Source organism: Barbus barbus, assembly GCF_936440315.1.
Source record: "Barbus barbus genome assembly, chromosome: 25".
NCBI lineage: Eukaryota > Metazoa > Chordata > Actinopteri > Cypriniformes > Cyprinidae > Barbus > Barbus barbus.
The window spans coordinates 23,266,739-23,290,191 of record NC_136753.1 but is presented as its reverse complement, the minus strand read 5'-3'; the positions used below and the strand labels follow the sequence as shown (position 1 = coordinate 23,290,191).

At 39.8% G+C, this 23,453-nt stretch overlaps 1 protein-coding gene across 6 annotated transcripts in view; it reads left to right on the top strand.

Annotated features, from left to right (window-relative positions):
- The window catches only part of LOC306845105 (forkhead box protein P1-B), a 179,730-nt gene that overhangs the window by 139,398 nt on the left and 16,879 nt on the right, over positions 1-23,453 (top strand). For 5 of the 6 annotated variants that reach the window (XM_079377684.1, XM_079377685.1, XM_079377686.1 and 2 more), the window contains 5 exons: positions 779-871; positions 5,690-5,831; positions 12,301-12,493; positions 17,479-17,586; positions 22,583-22,670. In XM_079377684.1, coding sequence (XP_079233810.1) covers positions 779-871; positions 5,690-5,831; positions 12,301-12,493; positions 17,479-17,586; positions 22,583-22,670 — 624 coding nt within the window. The remainder of the gene's footprint in view (positions 1-778; positions 872-5,689; positions 5,832-12,300; positions 12,494-17,478; positions 17,587-22,582; positions 22,671-23,453) is intronic. The other variant, XM_079377683.1, reaches the window with a different exon arrangement.

The following is a 23,453-nucleotide window of genomic DNA, read 5'->3' as shown; positions in this document are numbered from 1 at the left end:
ACGTTATATTTATTACTAATAGTAATCACAGTGGTTCTTATGGAAAGTTATAGTTTTGCAATGCTAATAATAATAATGTTAATACAATAAAAATGATATAGTCTTTTAATCTTGTCTAGATCGTCTCAACATGATGTGCATATTTCAGCCATTTTTTAGTGTCTTCAAAAAATGCTCATCCATCATCAGAGCTAGAACTATTATTTATTATTGGAAGTATTTAATTGCAAAAAAACATGCACTGCGATTAGTTCAATTCCATTGTCATTCCATCGAGCAAACAGTATATTTTCTTTGTCAGCTATTTTTCAGTCTATATGACCAGCAATTGGGATTTTTTTGTATTACAAAAATTTCAAACATTCTAATGAAGCAATTCTATGGTAAATCATGACTCAAATAATTCCACACATTCTGAATAGACTTGATGTAGATGTTCTCTGACTGTAGGTTCTTCCTGATTCTCAAGAAATTTGTGAACAATTTTCTATGTGGTTTTTAAGCAAGAGTGAGGGATGTGTAGACAAACTCGCTAAATTTTTATTCAAAGCAATTTAGAAATAAACATATAAATAGTATTATGTCGCAATATTTAATACACAAGATTTTAGGTAATGTAATGTACTGTACTGTAGCTAAATGTCTTCTAATTCTAAGGATCTAAGGAAGTAAAAATCCGGTTTTGCAACATTATACTTGGACTTTTGGGGGAAAAGATAAAACACAACAGAAGTACTGAGGAGGCATCTTTAATTTATGACTCTGTGTGACTTTGTAGCAGCAACTCCAGGAGTTCTACAAGAAACAGCAAGAACAACTCCACCTTCAGCTCATCCAGCAGCAGCATGGCAGCAAACAGCAGAGTAAAGAGGTATGCTGACTGTATTACTTTACACATACGCTCAGCCCTGGTGTTCATTACCTGCCCCCAGTGCATCCAGCAGCTGTTTCCCACCAGCAGAAGTACAAAAGCAAAATCACTTCAGCGCCACAGTGTCATCTTATTTTGAGCTTTGACAAAAGGAAGAACCTTTTTCCGCTTTTCTATTTCTATGTGTATAAAAATATAACCAGTAATAAATGCTGACATCTTTTTCAATTTTATTTGATTCTCTGTGCTAACCAGTTGTGAAATAAAAGGTATTTCTCTGATGTTGCCCCTTCAATATAATCTAAATGGTCAAGAATAATTAGACAGTAAAAGATAAACTGGATATACTAGATTTTTTTTTTTTTTTTTTTTTTTTAAGATGGTTACCAACGCAGCATTTATTTAATCAGAAATACAGTAAAAGTGTGATATTATGTATTTTAAATGTAATTTATTCCTGTGATGGCAAAGCTGATTATTTAGCAGTCATTATTCCAGTCTTTAGTGTCACATGATCCTTGAGAAATAATTCAAGAAACATTTCTTATTATTATCAATGTTGAAAGATTTTTTTTGAAGAAGTTCAAAAGAACAAATGTTTTTGAAATAGTCACAGTAAAAACTAGGGCTGTGCAATTAAATCAAATTTGATTATCATGCGCATCTCGTCAGTAAAGCCGGTTCAGTGATTGGCAGTAAATCGCCATCACCTGCTTTCAAATGGAGCTGGAATTACTACACAGAGCCATAGTTCACCGACAAGATAGGCATTATCGTGTTCATAATCGAAGGCGATTCGTCTGTGATTAATTGCACAGCCCTAGTAAAAACTTTTTCTGTATCAGTTTAATGCACACTTGCTGTATGATTTCTTAAAAAAACAAATCTCACTGACCCAAACTTTTCTGAAGAGTAGTACATGTTTTCGACTGACTGTGATGTCACATTCTATGTTTAAGTGTTAATAGAGAAAAAAAAAAGGACTTGGGTAGGACACATTGACCCAGGCAGAATTTCTGCATTTTTCAGTATGTATTTGGTGGAATTTTGTTAAAGTAAAATCAATTTAATAATACAGTCTTTTTAATAAACAAACAAAAAAAATTGTGCACAGAATCCATATAGATCCGTTTATGTGCGATCTGTGTATTTATATGTGTGTGCACAATATGATCAGATTGAAGGGTATGTGCGGTTTCCCTGTTGGCAGAAATATGGCACAGTTGTAGTATATCTGAAGTGTTCTACCTCTTTGTCTTTCTCTGCCTTCCTTCGTTTTAAGGCTGTATCACCAGCTGTGTTTCTGGCTGCTCTAATGACAGCAGGATAAGGCAATGCTCTGGACAAAAGAAACGATTATTGCGCGGTCAAAAGCAGTTCAAAGACAATCAGAGTTTCACTTTTTAACTTCCCCACCGAGAGCTTCATTCTTTAACCGGAGAGAGAGCATGTAAATGAAGGCGAATGTTATAAAACACACACGCTCTCACATGCTTACTTCAAAGTCCCCCAGCTCGCTAATTAATGAACTGGGGGCTTCAGTTTGGACAAGTTGTGGTGCGTTGCCTCCATAAATCAATGCGACAGGACTGTTTCTCTTGCCTCTGATAGAAGCTGTCACTCTTACTCTCTCTTTATCGCTCTTTCCCTCTCTCTCGTGTCAGAAGGACAGAGGATGGGAAGAGGACTCTAGAACGGGAGGGGGGTTGAAAGAAGGAGGGTGGCACCGTCAAAAGGAGAAACAATTGATCAGCTGAATGGAACGTGACGAACAGGAAGAAAAACACCATTTTAAAGAGTATTATGTATGATCACAAGAATTTGATGCAGCCCTCGAGAGGCTCTCCTCCTCCTGCGCGTGTTTTTCTCTCGTGCGCGCTCTCTCTCTCTCCCCCTCCTTCGGCTTTCTCTCGCACAACCATCAAAAGATGGAATACGAATTGTTGCAGCGACTCCCCCCACGGGGGTCAGACAATAACCCCCCGCTGCTGCTTTGTGCCTCTTTTATTTAAAAGACAACAAAATTTCTTAGGTTTTCAAAGATTTTTAACTTTGGATTGGAGGCGAGGCAATAAAAGGGCCTGCCAGCGTCAGTCTGGATCATGTTGTCATCTGCTCTGTTCTCGCCTCTCTCGCGTGCCACTCCGAATTAACCTCCCATTCACAAGCCAGGCCAGCGTTAGGTTGACGCTTGTGTGCTGAGGAAGATCTGGAGTGGCCCAGGCTTTCCTTCAGGGTGATATACGGATGAAAATGAACACACTTTATAATACGGTTCAATTTATTAACATGCAATAGGTATCATGAACTAATGCTTTATACAGCACTTGTTAATAATGAAATTTTTAAATATACATTTTTAACATTTCAAGTTTTATAAACGAACATTAGTCAAATAAATTCTATAAAATAATATGATACCTAATGCATTAATTTTAATGAATTTAATTGAGTTGCCAATTGTTTAACAATTTAAGTCGGCATGAAACAGAAGGTTGTGTTTTCCTCCCTATTGTGACACATATTTAAGAGAAATGGTTTCTCAAATGAGAATAAATGTGGGACGGAACTTGATTTTGTCCTTCAGGAATTGATTGGATTGTTGTTGTTTGCTAATTGCTGCGATCTCATCGTGAGTGAGGGAATTTATTTTAATTTTAAAAAAGAATTTCATGGGGAAAAAAAGTTGTTCATGGATAAATCACATATAATACACTGCGATATTCCATAAACAATAAGAATTGTCAACTTTGATTTCATGGTGACTTTAAAGACATCTATTTTATTCATAAATATCTAAATATGCTTCATTTACATTTCTATAAAGAAGCAAGTTTGTTTTCAAAGTCTTTCATCAAAATGAAATTTTCTCCACCTCAGAAATAACTTTTTTGCTGATGAAGCTATTTGTTCACAAACCAGTCAAATCCCTCATTTGGAATAGTTTTTAATTTTGTGTCATTTAGTTTTAAACCTAGATGATAGGTAGATGATGGGTTCAAAACCACCATTTTCATGAATTTTCATGAACTTTTTGCTTTTAATTGTCCTGATGGTGAAAGAAAAGACAAGGGAACTGTGATCAGGACATGATGTGGAACTGATCATGCTTCTCTGTGGGAGCACCACAGCTTGCATATGTTGCACTACCACAGCGCCAAACATTGACATTAAAGCATTTGTACGTCCAAAGCCTCGTGATTAGAGTTTGAGCGGGAGAGAGAGAGAAAAAGAAACAGATCTGTAACAGGCAGATGAGGATGGGTGGACCATGAATGGGAGAGGGAAAAAAAGGGAGCGAGCACTTTATCAGGCTGTTTCAGATCTGTTCTGGGTCTAAAGGTTGACCTGTCCGTGCCTGTGCTGCGGGACCTTTTTTGTGCGCCTTCTGTTTGGAGACGTAAACACAAAGTGAAGTATCCTGTGTTTGGGAAGAGGGTGCGGCACAGCTTGGCAAACTCACGTTTGTTCTTTAATGTACCAACAAACACACGCATACACACAAACGCATGACCCTCAGGGTCCGGTGTTTCACCTCTGGCCATCAGAAACCTTCAGAGGAACCGTCCCGTGATTATGGCAAATGTTTAGCCGTTGTCATAATGCGTCGAGGAGGTGATAAAAAAACAGTGTTAGCGTTGAAAGGGGTCAACGGGAGGGTTCAGTAGCCCTGTATCTCCATCACATCGCTCATTTGTTTTGACTGAGAGGCGATTGGGGATGTTAGATAACTTCCTCCCATTTATTGTTCTGACGACGCAGCAGTTCGTTCGCCCATTCCTCCCTCTTCTTCTTTCTTTCAACACCCTCTTCTCCCTATTTCCCCTCCACTTTTACTAACTCTCCCCCTTCTTCCTCTCAAAATTTCCCCAGTCCTATGCCACTTTCCTTTTTCCTAAAACTCTATTCCATCTGTCCAGATGTAAGTGATATATTGCCGTCTGTCTCCGAAAGAAGACACTTAACGCAAACTCCATCGTGATATGATATACACTGCAATGCATGTCATAGTTAAAAACATCTGTTCAAAATATTGTTAAACATTCTATCTAGATAAATTACATAAACTGTTGTAATGTCTAATACAATAAATGCATAAAAAAAACATTTAATAAATCTCATGCGTTAAGGCATTAACATTTACTGTGCCAGCTCTAATGCACAAATTAATCGCTCACAAAAATTAAATGCATTTATGAAAAACATTTTTTTTTTCTTTTAACAGTTTGACATCAAAATTGACCCTGTTAATTTATGCATAAATGTGCACACTTCACATTATACAGACAAAAATTCATAGCCTTGAATCGAAGTGTAGTTTTCTCTGACTCAGAAATGACTATGCAATATAATGAGAAAATGAATCATAATTTATATAAAATTAACACACACTGCTCAGCTCTCCTCTTATTGGACGGTTACCCTGTTACTTCACAGCCCTGATTTATCCAAAAGAGACAATCGGTTGGCTCCTCTGGCTCTGCACTTACACGCTGCTGAATATTAAAGAGCTCCGTTCAGTCACAGGTTGTTTGTGGAGTTATGAATGGCCATAATTAAAATCCTGTGGCTCTTATTAGGAATGATTAACAACATTTCATTATTTGTCATGAGCCTCCCCGACTCCTCGTTAATTAAGAGGGGACAGGAATGTGGGAATGTACCTGTCTGCACCTCTTTATGTGCGTGTGCTGTGTATGTGTGTGTGTTAATCTGCCCTGAGTGAATAACTATGTTTGTGCACGTGTTGACATAATTGTTTGTGAGTGTGGGGGATGATATGTAGACCTCTCATCCTCTCTCCGTCTCCCTCGGCAGGTGTCTGCACAGCAGTTGGCGTTCCAACAGCAGCTGCTCCAGGTTCAGCAGCTCCAACAGCAGCATCTCCTGAGCCTGCAGAGACAAGGGCTGCTGTCCATTCAGCCCAACCAGACTCTGCCCTTGCACTCCCTCACTCAGGGTAAGCACAGACACATTCATCGACTCTTAAGAGGATTTTCACACCGAGAGCAACAGAAATTGCTGACTAAATTTGTAGGAAAAATGCAGTAAAATGAATCACGTTTACAACGTGAATTTTCATCCACCTCCAAGAAAACATCACTTCTGTTCACACACTGCTTGCCTGCTATGGATTTTTATGTTTCCCATTATATTTCTTTGTTTGTTTGTTTATTATTTGCAAAATCTGGGTCAAAAATGGGGATACATAGAGTGTTAGGATCCTTAGGAATGTAATATTTATTCATTTGTTTATTTTTTATTATTACCTTTATTATTTTTTTGATAAATGGCAAGAAACATTTCCTGGCAAATTAATGCACTCAACATGACCAGGTCTATATGAATATGGTAAAATCAGTAATTCAACAAAATTAGTCACAAGATAGCGACATACATTTTCATTAGCCTCCAAGAAAATATCACTTCTCATCACACTGCTAACCTGATATGCCCCCCCCCCCCCCCCATCCCATACTTGGAGTATGCATTATTTTATTTTATTTATTATTTAGCTTTTTTGTTTTGTTTTGTTTTATTTTTTTTTAGTTTAATATTTTTTTTTTATTTTTGCTACATTTGGTGGTGGGGGACATTTAATGATAAAAAAGGTCATATGAATACATACATGAAACAGAATATATTTTCTCTTTTAAAAAAAAAAAGTTTTACACTTAGTGTTGTTGATTTGTTTAGTTTTTTTACATTTTGCAGAAATATGCACAATTTTGAAAAAATATTGCTTGGTGAGAATAGGCATTATGTGGTTTTTACATTACAGTTTCTGTTGCTTTTTTCTTTTAGAACCAGAAAATGTCTCCTACATTTCCACTCTTCCCTCACATATACATACAGTATATCTTTGTTTTATCTCTATTGTCTTATGTTAGCTCCCATTGTTTTCTAACCTCAACCCACTAAACTAGTCAAAGATTAATTACTTCTCAAGCAGTCAGTGAGTCAAAAGGTGTTTTTCCAGGAGGTGTGTTGCTTTATTTTCCTTGTCATATTTACTTAAGGAGCAGCAACAGAATGACAAAGACTGCATTCATACCGGTTTTGTTTTGAGTTTTGTTTTTTCTTTCGAAAACTGATTGTACTCTCTCCGGCTAAGACAAACAAGAACATAACAAGATAAGGCCATATGAAGGCTGGGGAGGGGGTGCTTGGGTAACACGCAAATACAAACTGTGTTTGTTCAGTCTTGTTATTGTTTGATCAGGGCATAGTCGGAAAGCTGAGCCACTCCACATACCCACGTTGCCCTGGGGCTGGGCGAGGCGATGCTTTACGATGCGAAGCACAGGCTAGTGTCAAACAGGAGGCCATCTCGGCGAAGAACAATTTTATTTCTCTAACAAGTGATTGAATGGCATCTCAGAGCAGTCGTTACACAGGGAACATTGCATGAAAAGCCCAATCAGATGACAGTAGTGAAAAACAGGATGGGACACGTGCTGATTTTCTACTGCAGAACACAAGATATTGTATGCATATATATTAAGTGTGCTTGGCAGTGAAACGTGGATTATTTCCTAGTTTAGATCCTGTTTGTCTAGTATTAGTCCAAGATAGTGGATACGCCTGATTGGGTAACCATAATAGTTTTAGAAATACTTGAATTTTGTTGGTGGTTAAGTGTTAGGAAACAGAATACAAAAAAGTTTTGTTTCTTTTAGTCATCAATAGAATCAAATACAGTATGTTTCCTCAAGTGCACGTGTTTCAGCAACACTGTTTCTTGTCAGATGTCAGCCTGAGATGTCTTACAGGTCGCCTGGCACAGTGGCTGGTAAAATTGGGTCCAAATTTGGCTTGCATGGGGGGTAATTTCATACCCTGATTAAAACACTCGTGTGTGTGTGTGTGTGTGTGTGTGAGTGTGAGTGTTTGTGTGTGTCCTGCACATTTTCTGCTTCACTGTTAAAAGTTATTGATGACCTTTTTTCTTTCACACTCCACTGCATTCTTTCATGCTCCAGCAGCCCAGTTTTCCATTCGCAAGATGTAATCTACAATATTCAGTAGTTAACTAAGTAGTTAGCATTGGTGCGATAACTTATGTGTGCGTGGCGATTATGCGCTTGGGCAAGCTACTAAGGAAGATTACCCGGCCAGTGACATGGGCTGAAATTGGCTTATTTATTAGACCCTCTGTCTTTGATGTTTGAATAAAATCTTTTTACATCACAGCTTTACATTTAATGTCCAGGCACATCCAGTCATTTTCTACTAGACTGTTTACAAGTATGCAAGCTAGCTTTCTGGCACGACGAAGACATCTGAGACTTCAATCAAAACAATGTGTTTTAGTCCGTTGTATTCAAGGTTGGGTCACATTTTGGACTTTTTGACTTAATATTTTGGAGAAGGTCAACTGAAGTCTGCTATGAATTATAACAATGTGTTGGAGGAGATAAAAATCATAAACTGGGTCCAGTAAGAAAAAAAATGGTGGATTTAGCAGAGTAATAGAGTGAGAAAACAAACAGAACAGATGAATATTCAAGAAATGCAGACAGATGAGGAGTTAAACAATTTTTTTTTGTGCCACGTAAACAATACAAAGCGTAAAAACCATATTTGAATATGGAGTGAATTCCCTAAATAGTCATTCTGAGTGTGAATGCAATACAGGAGTCACTCTGGATCCTGTGATAGTTGGAACAAAAAAAGCTTCTTTTTGTTGCTTTTTGAGTCAGTTAGTGACTTGTTGAAGGTTGACTTGTTGTCATTTTATAAGAATTTAATTTTTACACATTTTTTACACACTTTGTTTTTTCATCAGTAGGGATCTATGTACTTTTTGAGCATTTTGCTGAAATGTGGTGTAAAAAGAAACACAGAGTTAATATTTGAATTAATTTGGAGTAATCACACTGGTGAAAAACTAAATTTGTGTTAACAGAATTGAAGAGGCCTAGTCGTTTGCTTTGACGTTGCTGCCGGATGTGTGTTTTTCCCTCATCTTCCACACTATCAGTCTGCTCTCATCTAAATCTGTGCCCTCCTACACACATGTTGTGAATTCCTCTAGTTCTGGAGTTAATTTTCATCCCCAGCCGCACATTAGTTAAGTTGTCCAGTCAAGGGCCACAGGACACCGACAAGACAAATTTGCAACTAATATGAAAGCAGTGAATGTGACCAGGCATGAAGCGCGATGTGCGCACGGACCCATCAGGGGACTCCGGCCCCTCGTCCGGCCTCGCTGGCAGTGATTGATCGACTGACAGTGCGGCACTGTTTAATAGCTTCTGTAGCATTAGGGAGGAACATATTTTAGGCCTTAGGGCTGTATCAAAGGCCCCAGTGATCATAACCCCTTTAACAGGAGGGAGAGAAGATCTCTGCCTCACAGAACAATAAACTAATAGTAGTGTCAGTTTGCCCCCAGTGGCGCGGCGGCGGTCTCGTTGAGAAAGATGCAGCCGCTGCTTTCCGTGGCCCCAACGCACGACGCCATTTTTTATCGGCCTGCTGATGGGCCACAACTAATGTGGTTGTGAACCTTAAATCAACTTTCCGCTTGCTCGAACACGGTCACCAGGGTACCAGGGTACAAGGACAGGAAAAGGTTGAAGCGATAGTTCGGGGCCCCTGTCTGGGTGTCGCTGCTACCTGCTGCGGTAAAAATTGAGTTTCTTCGCCGGCGATCAGTCAAACGTCTCAGTGACATCCATTTTTTTAAAAGCGCAAGTGTGTATCTTTGGCTTTTAATGAGAGGAGGTGCGCAGCTGAAAAATGACTTTAGGGCCGTTAAAACGATCTGGAGTTTGCAAGACGGATTTAAGGACAAAGAACTGTTTTAATGCTGTGCGTTATCTGTGAAACGTCACATCCATCATCTGCTACTAAATGACGATAATGCCGTGACGTTTGCCAGATCGGTTGAGAGGTCATGCAAAGATATATGCAGACGATTTTGAGAGATATATCTGTGGGAAAGAGTGAGACGGGGGATAGAAACCAAGACTTGGAGCGAGATACTGACCTGCAGAGGAAAAAGGTTTATGGAGGGTGTCAGACACAACAAGACAGTTTCGTCCCACTCCGTTAGCCCTCTCATCAGCTCCCCCTCCTCTCTCTGGCTTGGATTCGTTTCAGTAAACAGTGGTGTCGGGGTCACCTGGACTTGTGGGTAATTGAGGGAGAGTGGGCCGCCCTGTCAAGCACGTCGGCTAAAAATACATCGCACACTGTCACCGCGCTCCAAGTGGGGGGAAAATGATTGTTCCCCTCTATGTCCAAACCCAAAAACAATCACCAGCGCCGTGACCTTCTTGAATCCACACGGACAAGTTTTACCTCCCTCGCAATGACAACAGGAAAGACAAAAAGCAAGCAAGTCGATATCTTCGGACACCGCCGTCAGAGTTTCACGAGGACATTAAAACACTGCAAGACGGCACAAAAAAGCGCAAGGAAGAGAAAGATGCCACATGGCACGTGGGAAGGTTATTGATTCGTCCTGCAATAATTTCCGCTGGCTCTTTTATATGCAAACGATCTCGTGTGAATTTATGGCAGTCCTACCAGACTCATTTCACAGTTTTTAGTCTCTCTCGCTCTGTCTCTTTGTCTCTCTCTCTGGAGTCTTAGCCGCCTCATTAGCTTACTGTTCTCCATTACTGGCATAATTAAAATCTTTAGTAGCTTATCAAATTAAAAATATTTTCTGCTGATCGTATTGAGATCTTCACCTCGCCGTTATTTTGCCACAACAGGAATAAATTAAGACTAAGCGATTCTTGCACAAATGTATTACGCCGGAGCGCTTGAAAGAGGCCACTTCTGGTATCTGTAAAGAGAATTATTATGAAGGAGAGAGAATGAGAGAGCGAGGGAGGGGGGGAGGGGCGAAACAAGGAGACGAATGAAGATAACCAAGACAAAAATTGCTCCCCATTTGCTTTCGCTCATTTTGAAAATCGATTTAATTGTGATGTTAAGCGATTGATCCCCCACCACCCAAAACAGCCCCTTCCTGTTTCATTTCACAGAACATACAAAGAACTTTATAAAGTCACACACAGTGGGTGCGTTCCATTCAGAGTTCCAAACTTAATCCCTATCGCTGAAGGCAACAGTCATCTTTTATTTAGATTTGTCTAAATGCATGTGTGTGTGTGTATATTTTAAATTATACAGTACTGTTCAAAAATTTGAGGTCACTTTTCTTTAAATTAATACTTTTATTCAACAAGGACACATTTAATTTATCAAAAGTGACAGTCAAGACATTTGGAATGTTACAAAAGATTTCTGTTTCAAATATGTTCTGTTGTTTTGAACTTCATCAAAGAATCCTGAAAAAGTATCATGGTTTCCACAAAAATATTAAGCAGAACAACTGTTTTCAACATTTTTCTTGAGCACCAAATCAGCATATTAGAATGATTTCTGAAGAATCATGTGACACTGATGACTGGAGTAATGATGCTGAAAATTCAGCTTTGCAATTGCAGGAAGAAATTATATTTTAATATATATTAAAATAGGAAAGTTCTGATTTAATTGTAACAATTTTCCCAATATCACAATTTTATATATATATATTTTTTTTTGATCAAGTAAATGCAGCCCATTTACTTCTTTCATTCAAGAGACTTCTTTAAAAAACATAAAAAAATCATACTGACCCCAAAGTATTAAATTCAGCATCATGTCATAATATTTAGTGGCCGCTCAAGTGGGCTAATTTCACTGTTAGCCCTTTCTTTCTAGTTCTCATCCTGATAGCGCTGAGTTGTAGAGTCAGCTACATGAAACACTTTGCGTCTGTGGGTGTGCATGTAAGTGTTTGTGCGTCTGTCACAGAATTGAGGCAACATCTTGTCTTCAAGCAATTTTTCTTCCCACTTATCTTCTCTCTTTTTTCAAAGGACGTATGAGCCGCAGTGTGCTTGACTTGTTAAATGAGGTTTAAGTCGTCTGTGTCAATTGGAGGCGGTGCAAAACTTTAAGCATTTTGCACATTAACATGCTTTCGAGAGTATTACCCTGGGGGCTTGTTCGTTCTTTCACTTTCTCCCTCTCTCTCGCTCTCTCACGGAGAGGGATGTTTTTGTGGTCTTGTTTTGTGTGTGTGAGAGAAAGAGCTGGCTGACTTCCTTGTCAGAGAAATAATGGTGATTATTCAGATTTCATGCCTTGTCTGTATGTTAATTATTTACTTCAAGCATGAAATGTGCGTGAATGCCAGGGATTTTTGTACACAAACACGCTTCGCGTAGCACGTAGGGGGAAAAGAGTGAGCGAGAGAGAGAGAATGGCAGAGCGAGAGGGCAGGCTCCGCGTATCAGCCTGTAGTGGAATAATTAATGCCCCCCTTTTGTTTACTGAGCCCTTGTTTTTTATTTAATTATGCCATGAGTAGAACCAGATTAGCTGTTAATTGATTTAATTATCCAATTTGTTTGTGGCAGGCATGATTCCAGCCGAACTGCAGCAGCTGTGGAAGGAGGTGACAAACAGACATGTGAAGGAGGAGAACAGCGCGCACAATAACGGTCATCGGGGTCTGGACCTGTCGTCCCCCTCCCCCGTTCCCCCCAAAAACCACAACCAGCATGGATCCACCAACGGCCAGTACATCAGCCACTCGCTCAAGAGAGAGGGGTAAGACTGCTCAGACACTGAGCCATTGCTGGAGAAAAGTTCCGCTTCACTGTTGGTCGCTGACTCAATCTAAGCACAGTTTGAGACACTGCTAAAATCTAGAGGAGACACGTGAGATTATTTATATTCAGTTTTATCGAGTTCTTGGCATCATTGAGGCATCATTGCCCTGTTGAAGGTGGAAATACCTTCAAGGGAAGCCAAATTGATGGACAGGTACCCACAGGGCATTTCCTGCATATGAATATTAATTTATCGCTGCTAAGTACCTTGGCATTTTCATTAAGGACCAGGCCTGTCTGTTTAGTCCTGTTCATCAGGGATTTCAAGTTAAAAACCTGGGAGAATGGCAGTTAGAACGGTTAGATTACTGTAATGAAAATAAAATCTCTTCTTTAGTTTTTAATTATTATGGCAACAGGCCTATTTTAGTGCAATTACTCTCCAAATTATATGCATTTTATTTTCTAATAATTAATTTAATTTATTTATTTATGGAGGCAGGAATGTTCAGTTTTTTACCATTTTCATTCTATTATTTTATGATATCCTAAACAAAACTTGAGCGATTTAGATTTGTCATCAGAACAATTTTTCTTTTAATTCTGAATGAAAGCATTTTGTGCAGCAGAATGTACATACAGAGCAGGTGATTCAGTACAGTTATATGTACAAGTTGCTTGCTAAATACAGTAAAGCCTCTTTAAAGCTCTGACACAAAGATTTATTTGGAGGAAGCATTGCATCGCTCTGTCTTTAAGGAAGCGATTAATTTAGTTCATAACACATTTGCTTGTTTTCATGTGTTCGGGCCTGATCTTTGAACCGCTGGTGAGAAGCCTCCAGGCACTGTGAGCTCATTTATTTGTCTCTCTCTCTCTCTTCACATCTGACTCAGATTTGGCTGATCAAAACCAACGTGTCATTATGAAAGCAATGCGAATGAAAACACATTTAGTGCTGCAAAACAAGCCCTAGCTGAAGGTAAAGAGAGAGTTCACATGGATGTGTAGCTGCTTTTTTCTACCAGTGTAGAGCAGTATGGAGTTCATGACAGGTTTGCTCAACATGTCAAGGGTTATTTAAACTAGCCATGATGTCACTGATGCTGTGGGGCAGCATCTGTGGGCAGCATTTCATTTGTGCCACACAAACAGGCCATGAGAGGCTTGACTCACCATTGATTGTTAGTTTTGACGTTCGCATGTTGCAGTGCATTCTGTGAAGAATTATCCCTTAATTGCTGCATAGTTATGTGATTCTTCATTTTGAAGCACTTTTGATTTTTTCAGATAAAAATAAACTTGAGGGGAAGATGGGAAAATATGCAATTCAAGAGTAAAATGTTTTACTCTTTAAAACTAGAATGATTGTTTGTTGTTTGCTTTGAAATCATACTCGAGAACAGAAAAGTTCCCCTAATTTAATAATTACCCAATTGTGCTGTCTAGGTAGGCAGCTCACTGGTTTATTAAGCAGAGCCACCCACTCATATGCTAACTTGTTCTATTTCTCTAGCTCTTTTTCTCCCTCTCAACTGAAAGTAACAGTCTATCATCTCATTTCCTAAAAGTGCATACACAACCAGTACTCTATCACAACACCACAATTGTGCCATAGCAGGCTTGAAACACTCAAAAAGACATGTTGGAAAAGTGACTGCTTCACTCCCTGTCTCTCGCTCTGTGTCAGAGATTAAAGAAGATGTCAGCAGCAGTTTAGCACCCATGCCATGAAGAAGGCGTTTTGTAGACTAAGTATCTCAGATCTGTCAAAAAAAGGGAGCAGGTGATCACCCCTCTTTCTTCCATCTGTTAGCTGATGAATTAGTGCTGGAAATGCATCCAAATCATTACTGTTCGAATGCAAAAGCACATTAGAGAGACGGTGCTAATAACTTAGCGCTTTGATGATTTTCTGTGTAGCATTAATATCCATGTAGTTTTATTAGCAAACACGTGCTCCATCACTACACCCTACGGGGCTCTGAGAAAATGTAACACTGATTTCTACCTTTTTTAATCCGTAAGAGCTCTGTTTCTTGGAATCCAAGGTTATGAGTGGAAGAAATTAAATGTGGACTTATCCCTTACACAAACGTTAATGAACTTTTAATTGATGTGGTCTTCCCAAGTCCCTCTTGTCGTGAAACAGGCGGGCGGCGGTGCGCTGATGGACTTGCTCTGCCCTAGCTCTCTCAGATTGGTTTACCGCCAGGGTCTTAAGCACCGCGCAGGCCGTTTCATGTGTCATATAAAATCTGGCCAGTCGCTGCGACGCCTGCAACTAAAACCTTAAGTGCATCCAGCGGCATCATTCACTGTCTTTTCACTTCCGTCTTAAAGGAAGGAGAGAGAAACTCAATCACTTCGTACATGTTTAGACGCCTCCATCGGCTCCCACTGGTGCCTGCACAGAGACAACCACCACATGCACACCCAAATATGATAAAAGCCTTCGACGTGTCAGTCCACCAGACCCATCGGTGCTCAGATAAGCGACAAAAAGCACTCATGAACCTGTGTGAACCTTTCTGAGGTGATTGGAAATGAGGTGTCTGTTATCTGACCAAAGCCCAACAGGCCCATACCTATTTTATTTTTTTATTTTAGTCTGGGAGGGGTTTCAAAAATATAACGATGCCTTCCATTTCAGCAGTTTGCAGTTCTCTTAATTGGAAGGGAAGAGTGTCACCCTGTTTGAGTCGCCCCACTTCATTCTCCTCCCAGAATCCTTTAGGAATGCTACACTCGGGGGAATTAAAACCCAGACAATTTGTTTTAAAGAGATAAATAATCAGATTTGCCCCCCTAAACGAGCCCCTTAACCTCGCTTTTAATTGATCTTCAACTCTGCAAATGATAATTAAAACATTTTGGGGGGGTTGGGAGGGGACGTTTGGTTGGGCATAGTGTAGAGGATTGAGTCGGGGGGTCTGGGGATTTGCCAGTAGACTTAGAGGAGGAGTATGTCTTTGATGATTTCTCCCCACATGAAGACGTGAGGCAGAGTAATAGTGTTGTGACAAAGTGCTCAGTTCCTGTCTGAGCTCTCCAGACGTCAGACCTCTCTCTTCTTCGTTAGGATGGCAACGATGATACTTAGGTGCTCGGTGTGTGATAATACGATCCTAAACCATAATGTAATGAAAGATGATAGGACAGAGCTGCGCTGCCTCACAGGAAAGCATTTAGGCTATTGCTGTAAGAGCCAATGAAGGATATAAATGCACATGTGGTGGTGTTTTTGATGCACTGGGACTTTTTTTATTTATTTATTGCCCCCGTTTACTTTTAACCTTGAATGAAAAGCAGATGACACCTTTTTGCTTGTTAAATTATAATTTAAATTGAAATACAAGTCTATCTTTGTGTGGCTGTCTTATTTTTAAATAAAGAACTGGAGAAGTTACCACGCTTACACACTTCTACAGACAGACAAGATCATGGACAAGCTTTTGAATCTTTGTATTTGTTGTTTTTTGTATGGAATGAATGAGGTCAGTGTAGAAAGAAAACCCCTGGTGTCTGTCAGTCTTCCTTGGAGTTGTCGTTTAAAACCGTTTAGTCATCCATTGTTCAAAATGAGCTTTGTTTCCTGAATCTTAAGTACTTTTCACAACTCGACTCTTATTTATATAGCTTTAGCCAATGTCAAATTAGAATTAAATCAAGACATGGCATGTTTCTTGCTTAAAGAGGAAATAGATTCAACATATGATGTTTTATTAAAAATGATCAATATGGTCATATGCATATGTTTTTACATCAGAAAATACAAGATTGTCTTGAAATTGACATGTTTTGTCTTGCACCGACAAAATCAATTATTTCTGTTTATTTCAGTCTTGCATTGATACAAAATTACTATTTTACACCTTTTTGTTAACTTTTAATAATTGTTTTCTATTTTTAGGCATGTATTTTATTTGTGTTGGTTTCTTAAATATTCTATTATTTCATAAATGTAATCTTTTTTCTTCTGTTATTAAATTCTGATAATTGAAGCTATGAGAGTTTGCAGTTTGAATAGGCCTAACCTTTTTGTCACATTTATTCAGCTAGATTTTAAATTCAACAAATGCCAGTACATTCCTTTCTACTGATAAAACCACACTGTTGAAACTGAGAAAAAAAAGTAGGTGGATCTTTGCTGCTAAGCTTTATTGTGCCTGCGGTGTAGTTCATATGAAAGCGTGCTGCACTGAGCTGTTGACGACCCTGTGTAAGCGGATAAATTGATAACAGGTGGGGTGTGTTTACTGTTTGCGCTTGGCGGGAGCAGGCCAGATGGATTTGGGAGCTTCCTGTTGTGGGAAACACTTGTTGCTCCAGGTGGACAACAGGGGCCACGGTTCAGTGGTCAGGGCTAAAGGACGTGCTGTCTCTCCAAGATTCGTGCTGCCCTGATCAAAGCATTTCTCTGTGCGCATCAGAGGAGACCCATAATTGGCTATTGATTGGCTGGGCAGCTCATGCACTGTGATAGGCTGACAACTCCAACTATGCTGAAAGCAAAGACCACATGGTTGCACTGATCACACACTTCCTGTAGAAGTCAGTGGTCATGTGAGAGTCAGTGCTGTTTCAATAAAAAAAACACGCTGGCTGCAATGGTTTTTTGTGCTGAAGGGGAAGGTTTCTTTATTAGTTACATTTACGCATTTAGCAGACACTTTTATACAAAGCGACTTACATTGCACTCATGTTTTTACATTTTATCAACTCTTGCTTTCCCTGGGAATCGAACCCATGACCTTGGCGTTGCTAGCGCCATGCTCTACTATTTGAGCTACAGGAAAGCTTTTGTCGTTGTTTGTAGTTGTCATATTTTAGTGGATAAGCCATTAATATTACATCAGGCAGTATTATAGAGATTAATTACTCTTTAGCCTCTTTCATAAAAGTCCAATGATGTGTGAATATGTTGTGTATCAAATATTTGCCGCCTTGATATCACACTAATGTGTCTTCTTCTTCTTCTAGATCAACGTTGGATGATCATTCTCCTCACAGTCACCCTCTCTACGGTCACGGTGTCTGCAAATGGCCAGGATGTGAAGCTGTGTTTGAAGACTTTCAGTCGTTTCTAAAGTAAGTATCTCACCCACCCCCACACCTGGAATTAAAAAAATAAAAATAAATGTTTACAGATTTCCTTTTTGAAATACTCTTTTGGAATCAGATATGGAATTGTAATTTGGAGCCAAATTCAAATGATGCTAATTGGATTTTTTTTTTCTCATATAGGATTCTAACTAAAACTAAATCTCTTGGAGCATACAGTTCCCCTGTTAGACTATTAAGATTACCAGCAGGATAAAATTCCCAGTTGGAACTAAGAACCAATACAAATCAAAACACCCTGTAGGAATTTTGGAATATCCAGTTGGGTGTTATTTGATTCTTAAAGGATTCCTATTTGATCCCATTGGGATTCTTAAGAACTATGTCATTAAGGATCCTAATCTTTTAATTTCAAAGTAGAATCTTTTTTTTGTGTGTTAGGTTGTAATCCTATGAGAAAATTTGCCTTTGGATCTGTTGGGATTATTTCTAAATCCATATAAATTTAAAAAAGGAATCCTGTGCACATTTATTACTAAATGTTTCACTAACATTTTGTATGCTCTTATTAAAAAAAAAAAATAACCTAGTGTCCCATTACAGTATTCTTTCATTCCCTTTCCTGGTATTTTTTTTTCCTCTCTCTGTGTGGGCTGGGTTCTTGACGTGGGTGTGCGGTGTGCTGCTCTTTGCCTGCTCTCTGTGGTGTGGTTTTCCTCCAGGGTTCTGTGCTGCCTGCGATAACTGCAGTCCCCATGGTGATTACTGACACTTTGTCCCAAAACAAACACGTGGGGATGTTTATCTACGGTGGCCCACATTCTGAGAGTACAGCGGGTTTGCCCTTGTCTGCCTTTTTACAGACAAGAAGAGATCTTCTAGTTCTTTCCCTCTCTCTTTCTGAGTGTCTCCTTGCTTTTAGAAACGTCTCAGTCTGAGTTTTTTTATGTGACACATAGTGGAGATCTGTAGCAGACCAAATTCGATCTCCATCATCTACACAAGCACCACACTGGTTTTTAAAGCATGTGCACTCTGACTGTTGCATTGATTTTATCTGGAAACAGTGCCTGTTCACCTGCCCACTATGTATCAACTCAACTGAATCAAGCCTGACCCGTCCATGCTGTTAACGTCCAGTCTATACTGGCCAACACACTGCTCCATACTCTCCAAATAACACCTAAACCCAAGATCAGGCTAAAGGTTCATGGTTTACACAGCGTTCATCCTGATCCCTGCTCTGAGGAAGACCTGGTCTCACTTAATCTCCACTATGTGTGTGTTTGTGATGAGATGATGAAAACGTGCCGTGTGGCAGCAGATCAGTGAGTGTGTGTCAGGCTGGATTAGTTCCACTCTAAACAAGATATGACACTGTTCCATTATCCCGAGTTCAAACTAAAACAAGCCCGACTCAAAGACCCACAAGCTGAGACCAAGAAGGAGAAAACGTGTGGTAAGCAGAACCACAGCTGCACTCCGACCAGTTTTTTCAGTCTTGTGTGTTTTTAATTATTTTCCACCTCTGTTTCTCTCAGGGTCGTAGCTCATGGGCTTCTCTTGCCAGTTTATTTGAAGCCATTTTCAAAATCAGCCCAGGCTGTGTAAACAATTTTGCAGATAATAACATTATCTGTCTCCAATCTGTGTTTACCGGTGGAGAAAAATGTAAAGAAGTGCATTCGCTCTGTCCGCTGAGAGCTTAGAAAGAACGTTCGCTGCCCTGGAGTTTTCTAAACTGCGGATCTGTTACGGTATGTTTTTGGATTGCGGTTCACATCGTTGCCTTTTTTCTATTGGCCAAAACCATGATTCATCATTTGCTTTTTGAAATAAGAGAAATTAGCATTTCAGAGCTGAAAACGAGCTTGAGAGCGAGAGAGAAGTGCTTTCTTTAAGTACACTCTGCAGTGTTTACACAAGTGTTTTTATCATGGCAACATCTTGTTTACTTTTCTTGTCTGCCCTAAACTGCTTGGAACATGTTGAGAAAACATTTGGAGACTCTCTACAAAGCCGCTTTTGTAAAAAGCGAGGCTGGGTGAGAGTTCAGCTGGCAAGCTGAAGGTGTTAACCAGCCATGCGCTAAACATTCCCACATGTACATCCTCCACCCGACGGGCCCGAAGAACCATAAACAGAAATCAGGGAGTAAATTAGCTGGATGATAAGAGTTTTCTGGGTAGCTAAAGACGGGCACCTGGGGCGAAGTGGCGAGGAACGGTGAGATGCGCGCTAACGTCACATGGATCTCCGCAGGCCGAGCCAAAGGCAACAACCGATGACGTGCGGCGGTGTTGTTTTAAACCATACGGATATTTATTATGTCTTTAAAGGAAAACATCTCATACCTAGTTGTGCTGGATGATAATGTTTCCAATAAATAAAAAAGGAAGCGGTGATAAACCAATGTGCATTTTTCCAGTGGGACAGGGAGGTTTATAGAGCAGCTTGGGACACTCTTACAAGAGTTCAAGGGCATCCATGACCTGGGGTATTTGAAAGGTCAAACTCAATAGTGCTGCCCTCTAGTAGCACTAGGACATCCTGTGTGTGAGTTTCGGTGTTTATCTTGTACTAAAATTCACTTTGCACATTGTGATTTGCATACAGTTTCTACAGTATTAGGCTTAGAACTGGTTTCTGCTTACGGTTACCTTTCGCAAACACGTGTGTTGTATTTCCCATCCTGGAAAGTGTGTTTACCCATCAAAGACAAGCATTATGAGTAAATAAAATCAGTGGATAAGCCATAATTCTTTCACGTAATGTGAGAAGATAAGGAAAAATAGACGGATGTTTAGCTGTTGAAACAGCTGCGTGTGTTTGGGAATAAACAATAGTTCATCCAGCTGTCCCTATAATAGAAAGACCTTTCAGGGCGTCAGCCTGCCAGAGCATCATTAAAACCTGGGCTAAAGGACAGCTAGCTTCAGTGATATGTAAAATGCTGACTGTTTAAGTAATGTCTATTTAACTTGTTTTATTGTGGCCATTTACATTAGGGGCTGTCATCCTGCCAGAAAGCTTTTTAAACAGCCTTCGTTTGAAGTCCAGAAAGTGACACATGCCAGCGCTCATAGTCTCTCCCAACGTCAATTCTGCCATTCTCCGGAGCTCCTCTTGTCCAGACACTCTTCTGAGAGGCTGCATTAAGGGCCATTTGAATATTTCATTTCCTATTAATTATGCACTGTGACTCTACATGTCATTAGAAGGAACGGAGGAGAGGACGGGGAAAAAAGAGAAACGTCCACTGTAACAAAGGATGAAAAGAGGCAGTGGGGGCTCACGGGGTGCCGCAAACTACGAATTCCAAAACATGTCACGTCCAGCCGCGTTCATTGAAAATGCGAGACGCCCTGTACCTATTTTATCTCTCCACAAATGAAAACTGGGTGGTTGTTTTGAAATGTTTACATGATCCCTCTTCAACCTTCCCTGACTTCAAAAGCAGCTTGTTTTTAGTTGATTAATGTTGGAAGCCAGAACAGACGCAAGATAGTTTTAAACAAGGTGTGGATTTAGCGTGGTCATGTTAAAACACTCGCCGTCCCTAATCCTTGTGTTATTTTTACGAAACGATCAATTCAGAATGTCTTTAAAGGTGTTCACATGCTGTCAACGTTCAAAAAGACACGTGGTATTTATGTGCTCATTCTGAAGGAAAACAGAGTCCGTTTTGACACACGTTTAGATCATTTCCCTTTCAAGGTTGAGTGCTCCACTTCCGAAGTCAAAATCGCTCTCCGTCACAAGTGTTGTCGAGTGTGTTTTCCCCACATGTATTTTCAGCTGTGCTCATATGTTGTCTTTATTCTTAATAATGGCGCCGCTGCCATCATGTCACGCCACCTCGCCAAATTTATTAGGCCATCAACATCAGTTCTGGCTCCCCTTGTCTCGGCCCCTGCTCAGGTCCGGGCACGACACTTTGATTTGCGGCAGAGGACAGTAAACGTGCATTTGGGAAGACGAGCACATGGAAAATGCTACTGTTCCGTTCCACCAGCCTCTGCCTGGTGACAGTGACCTACATGGTCAGCGAAGATGCGATATAATTTATGATATATATAATATATTGGATCCATTAGCGGGCATAATGAAGTAGTGAAATGAAAGGGTATTTGTGAGATCAGTTCAAACATCCTGCACGGATTATGATTAAATGATTAATGAAATGCCCCTGCATAAGCATTTTCAAACCATAATTCATGCGAGGGCTGATAAAAATCCTCCAATCATATTTCCTTCACTCGTGAGTCTTATCTCCACCATTTTATATAAATCACCACAAAAAAAGGAGAGGTAAAAAAAAAAAAGAAAGCTTGGCCCGCTTTGCCGAGGCCAGCTACTTATTTAGATTAGTTATAAACGTGCGGGGGAGAAAAAAAAGGTCTTGGCGGTATAAAATAATCATGCATAATTATATTCATAATTCAAGTTTATGACAGATTCCATCTCTTTTCTCCTTGTTGTCCTTTGCCTTTTTCCTCCTGGCTTCATTTGAGTTCTCTTAATCTAGATGACATAATTAACTGCAGAAGCCACTGAAAATAAGAAGAATCCATTTAATTTTAAAAGGGTTTGCGGAGCACAAGTCTGCCGATTCACAGTATCGTTTTTTTCACCTAAGTTTGGCGAGGCGCTTCTCTCGTCTGCTCAACTTGGTTTCTGTAGGTTTGCGTGGAAACGGGCAGTTCGTGAATTATGCATGAGGCATGTAAAGAGCATTTCTATTTCCGGTAATACAGAGATCTTGTTAGAACTCTTCATTTGTGTTTGGGGAATTTGATATTTGTGGATGTGTGGACATTGGCTTTATTTACTTTTTATCATTTTAGTATGTGCGTATCTCGGGCCATTTTGACTTTTCCAATATGGAGAAATAAATGACTGCCCTGCAGAATGTGCAGATAATGTAATTCAATATTTTACCATGAAAGTTTTATCAAATGTTTAATAGATGGCTGTAAAATATGGTACTAAAATGAAGGCTGCTCTCTCTCTCACTCTGTAGACATCTGAATAATGAACATGCCTTGGATGACAGGAGCACGGCGCAGTGCAGGGTACAGATGCAAGTAGTTCAACAGCTGGAACTGCAGGTAACATCTCATTTCTCCTCATTCATCTCCTTTTCTGGCTTTTCAAAAGTTTGCGGCTTCTATCTCTCTTTCTCTCTCTCTCCCTCTCTCGCTCATTTGCTCTCAAGTAGCAGCTCAGAGATTGAGGGAGGGATAAAAATGAAATTATTTTGTACATTTGTGAGTAACCAGTCATTAAAAATGTGTTATGTTCGCATGACAGCCAGGCAAAGATATATGGAGTGCCCTGGGGCTAACTTCACAAGATAATTACATTTCCACTTTTACTGGGTTTTAAAGTCGTTTATGACTTTTAACTATTTGGCACCACAATAAAACACTTTATGAAAAAAATCCAGCCGTACCAACAATGGTGGGTGAGCTACCAGTCATTTCAGTGAATTGATTGACTCATTTTGTTTATTGTATTGCATTGCTTGTTAATACACATTAATCGTGACATATACTCGGTAAATGGCAATACAGAGATCGGGATGTATGGAAAATGAATGGGAAGTTTTGGTTTTAGGAGGAGAAGGAAGATGGACCATTGAGGTTAGCAGCCAAACAGGAATCAAACCACCAGCCTGCACCATAATAACGGGCACAGTTACCAGCAGTGTAGCGATCATGATCACGGTCATATGTACTGAAAGCTTTGCCATTTTTTTACTCTCTTAGATTCAGGCAGAGAACGTTAGAAAGTGCCGGAGTTATTGTGCAGTGGTTAACACATTGAACTATGGTGCTCATGCAGGCTCTTTGAGGTCAAATCCAGCTCAATATTTTTGATCAATATTTTCA